The sequence below is a fragment of the Fragaria vesca genome, linkage group LG6 (genome assembly GCF_000184155.1).
Source record: "Fragaria vesca subsp. vesca linkage group LG6, FraVesHawaii_1.0, whole genome shotgun sequence".
Taxonomy (NCBI): Eukaryota; Viridiplantae; Streptophyta; class Magnoliopsida; order Rosales; family Rosaceae; genus Fragaria; species Fragaria vesca.
Genome location: NC_020496.1, coordinates 14400304 through 14404397, shown reverse-complemented (window position 1 = coordinate 14404397; position 4094 = coordinate 14400304). Strand labels below are relative to the sequence as shown.

General features: G+C 38.9%; 1 protein-coding gene across 1 annotated transcript; it reads right to left on the bottom strand.

Annotated features, from left to right (window-relative positions):
* Nucleotides 1–696: 696 nt before the first annotated feature.
* Nucleotides 697–3753, bottom strand: LOC101309462. Its single transcript, XM_004303070.1, has 6 exons — nt 3402–3753; nt 2969–3192; nt 2645–2821; nt 2414–2569; nt 1786–2062; nt 697–1358 (listed from the first exon to the last, which is right to left on the bottom strand). The coding sequence occupies exons 1-6, from the start codon at nt 3751–3753 to the stop codon at nt 1126–1128; spliced, it is 1419 nt and encodes a 472-aa protein (XP_004303118.1). The 3' UTR covers nt 697–1125.
* Between the last annotated feature and the right edge of the window lie 341 nt (nt 3754–4094).

The following is a 4094-nucleotide window of genomic DNA, read 5'->3' as shown; positions in this document are numbered from 1 at the left end:
AGCAACATCTTATCCCAGCACTCTGAGCAGCATGTGGAATCCCAAGGCCATGGCTCAACAAATTCTCCAACACTCATTTCTAATCGCTTCTGATCTGTAAATTCTCTATGTTTTCTAACTCTGTAAAAGATCGCTCTCTTGCACCAATCTTCCACTAGTTCCACAGCTCTATCAGTTTATAAATTATACCTTGCACTAGTCTTTCACAACTCCAGCAGCTTCAAGTATTATACTACACTGTCAGCTCTGAAAGCCAATTTTGGCTCTCCTTTTGTATCCTTGATATACTTTTCTTCCATTTTGATTAATCTATTTGATCAAAAAAATAATAATAATTACAAAACAGTTTAGGCCTCGACCTTACTAGCCATTCGTTCACCTACATTCAATTGTGGTATCCAGCAGAACCCCATATTCTGGTGACCAAATATTTAACAGATTCCGTTCACCGACACTATTTAACTAAGATTACCACTTGCTCATCCATAAACCGCTTGAATTACACCTATAAAGTTCAAGATAGTAACCAAATTCTGGGTCGGGCAGATGCAAGCTGCACCGATTGCCAAACCATAATAATCGTAGCAACACAAGATCCGCTACGCCCCAAGTCATTGCTAAGGTGAATCAATTCTTATAAAAAAGAATCAAGAACTCAATCAGAATGCCAACAAGACGTCGGCAAAAAAGGACTCTAGCTCCGTCCAATCCTCTCAACTTCAACCAATAGAGATATCCACTCTCCTTCACAAGCCGCAGCCCGTACCCGCCAAAGTGAAACCCATCAACGCTTACATGCAGATCCACCGTCTAGGTTAAAGACCCTGTCAACATTTAGTTTCTAAACCTAGCTAATCTTGCTTTTTCTTACCTAAGTATGGAAGCAGACTAATTGAAAGTACACAGAGCGTAAGCAGGATAACCAATATTCCTTTGATAAAAACTATGGGAATAAATACATAGAATGAGAGAATAAAATTACAAAACCTATGTATAATCATACCTTTTCAAGCTAAGATATAGAAGTGGACAATTGAAGTTACAAATGAATGAAGGAATTTAGTACTGACCGAGTTCCCAGAACAAATCCAGGAGAAGTAGAAGCACCACCAGTCTACCCAAGAGTCAAATTTTCAGAGGCTTAGCCTTGCGTATGTGGCCCATACTATTAACAAGATCTTTGCGGGTGCACACAGGGAACATGTTGATGTTCTTGAGTACTTTCAACCTCCACAGTACATATGGGAAACTGAGTTGATCGCGAGAAGTGAAACGAACTACCTCATTGAACCAGAGGCACATAAACATATTAGTCAACGGGGTATGCTCCCTCACGATAACAGATGCTTCAGCAAGGGCTGCACAGGTCAACAATGCAGGGATTGAGCATAGTAATAAAAAACAAGACAACAAGGTCACAGGCTTATAGATTGTTCTGCAGGTTTTTTTTTCTTTTGATTTTCACATGAAGGTAGTTATTATAATTTCTTTAGTGTCAGCTATTGGAAAGGGCTAATAAGAACAAAAATAGAGGTGAGGACTGATAAACAAAACTTGAATAAATAAGAGGTTTCTCGTTTTTCCCTCAAAATAACATCATTAACAAAAACCCGATAGCGAATACTCTTTACTATTCCGCAACTAAGGTAGATTAAACTACTGCAACTTCAAAAATAACACAGTCAACAGAGATGCATAATAACTTTCCAATGATGATGCATCATAGATGTCCACATGCCAATCTAGAGATTATGTTAGAACAAGTAATAAAAAAAAGAAACATACCTTTCTTTCCATTGAACCTCTTGTCTTCTGGCAATCCATCATGACGGTACTGAGCCAACTGCACCTCAACTTCTTCCGGTTTTGCCTTGTTTTTGTGGACAACAGCCTTTGCCTCATCATAAATGCTACTGCGGGCTCCATGTTCTGAGATCGCAAGTACAGAATTGGTACGCCAAAGAAGGGCTTCCAGAACACCTAAAGGGTCCCTCCTAAATTGGGACTTTGAATCTACCCAAATGGAATACTTTGAATGAGGAAAAAGACGATGTGCCAACATCTAAAACCAGACAAAATAAAGTATCAGAGAGATATTCACACCCATAAGTATGATTTCAACTAGCAATTAAAATAGAACAATTGAAAATCTGATACTCAGATTAAACTGATTACATGAAATACTCTCAGCCTGTCAAGTGCTCAACATACTTCTGAACCAATGCACATAATTGATGTGACTACATCAAACAGAACTATACAGAAAAATTATATGATATGACCATAGCCCTTAGAAATTGTGATCACACATTGGCTCAAAGTATAGATCAAGATACAATGCAAGTAACAGTTATTCAAATACAAAATGAATAATAGAAAATATGATGAATTAAGTGAGGCAAAAACTTGTTACTTTTGGGATTTTTCCATTTAGCCTTTGGTCCGCAAAAGGCAGATCCCTTACAACCACAATGCGCCATTTCCCAATAAATCCATCCTCACCAATTTTATGTTCAGCTGATTCCTGAGTACTGACAGTAACTTCATCCCAAAAGGCAACATAGCAAACCTGCACAAATTGAGCTTTACATAAGTACTGAACTTGTACAGCTAATAAGTGATGCATGGGGAAAAAGATAATAACCTTCCGAAGGGATGCCTCTGACATTCCAATCGGTTGATAAAGATCATCTCCACCACCAAATGCACAAGTGGAGACTACAATGTCACAGCTTTGCATGTATTTCTTGTCTTCATTTGAGATCTTAAACCCACCAATTTCACTGTAGAAACCACAGTTCATGGTAACAGTTTCATTTACCTGTGAGTCACAAATTTATAAGACTATGAACACTGCCTCTTCTACAACACTGACATCACATCCTACGCAATTACTTTTCTGTCGACTTGTGATCTTATAAACAATAAACTAGCCCTAGAAATTAAGATAAAAGATGTAGCTTATAACCTTAAACATTTCACCTCTCTGATCTAGAGTTTGATTCCCAGTGAACATATTAAATCTCGTCACGTCCATGTGCTCTTCGGACATGCTGTTGTACCCTCCTAACAACAACAGAGGGTCATCATTCTCAGTTCTGTATACCAATTTCTTAACAGTGCTACTGGAATCTTTGCGCAAAGGCACCTCCAAATGCTCAAGTTCTTCAGGAGGTAAAATCGGCAAGCAACCTGGGAATTAAACTCCTGTCACACATCAAAATTCTCTAACATTCCAATTCAAGTTAAAATCACCATCTTAGTCTACATAACTGAACCTTAGAAACTGAATCAAAAACGCTACGGAATCAAATTCTGAGAGCAAAACTCGCCATCATTTTCATATTGGCTTCGGAGATTATCGAAATCAAACACTCAACAACAAAGAAGAAGGAACTTACGTTGCCTAATGCCATGAATAATCCGAGTGGTAGGATCAAGCCGATTCAAATTGGCTTCGGATTTCTTCTCCGTGCTCGCATTGTTCACCAAACTCGACTTCTCCGACTTACTCACCGGCGAAGTGGATCTCCAGCCGATGCTCCAGGCCTCATACAAAAGCAAACAAATGGCGGGCACAAAAATCAGAAGGGCCCAGTACTTGACCAGATTCCTCACCACTCGGCGAACGAACTCGTTCTTGAATCGGTGGCCGAGTTTCTTGCGCTTCCGGCGAACTCGGACGCGCATCCGGCCGAGCTCGTCGGATTCTTCATCGGAGACTGAGATTGACATGCTGTTGTTGTTGAACATTGGAATTTTGGGTGAGTAGGGTTTTCTTGAGATCAAACTGACTGAAGTGTGTTAGCTCTTTTATCCTCCCTCAAGTGTAGTTCTGTGCTGACGAATGACGATATTTTTTTTTAAAGGGAACTCATGGTTGTTATTTTTATCTACTAAAAATGATTAATGGAGTGGAACTTATAACCTCTTTTGTTACGTATATAAAATTTTGTATCAATTGGTATTTCTACGGTTGAATTTTTTTTTCTTGGAATTTTCTTGATGATTTACCCAATTGTTTTTTCTCTATTATTACCAGTTGATACGTACTATTGGAGCACTTCTTTTAATCTCATATGTCTGCACCTCCT

Excerpts from the sequence above, each read along its gene's own strand:
- LOC101309462 (XM_004303070.1), bottom strand. The coding sequence starts at position 3,753 with ATGTTCAACAACAACAGCATGTCAATCTCAGTCTCCGATGAAGAATCC. Across the intron at positions 2,822-2,968 it reads AGAGAGGTGAAATGTTTAAG|GTAAATGAAACTGTTACCAT; the intron begins GTTATAAGCTAC and ends TGTGACTCACAG. Across the intron at positions 2,570-2,644 it reads CAGAGGCATCCCTTCGGAAG|GTTTGCTATGTTGCCTTTTG; the intron begins GTTATTATCTTT and ends CAATTTGTGCAG.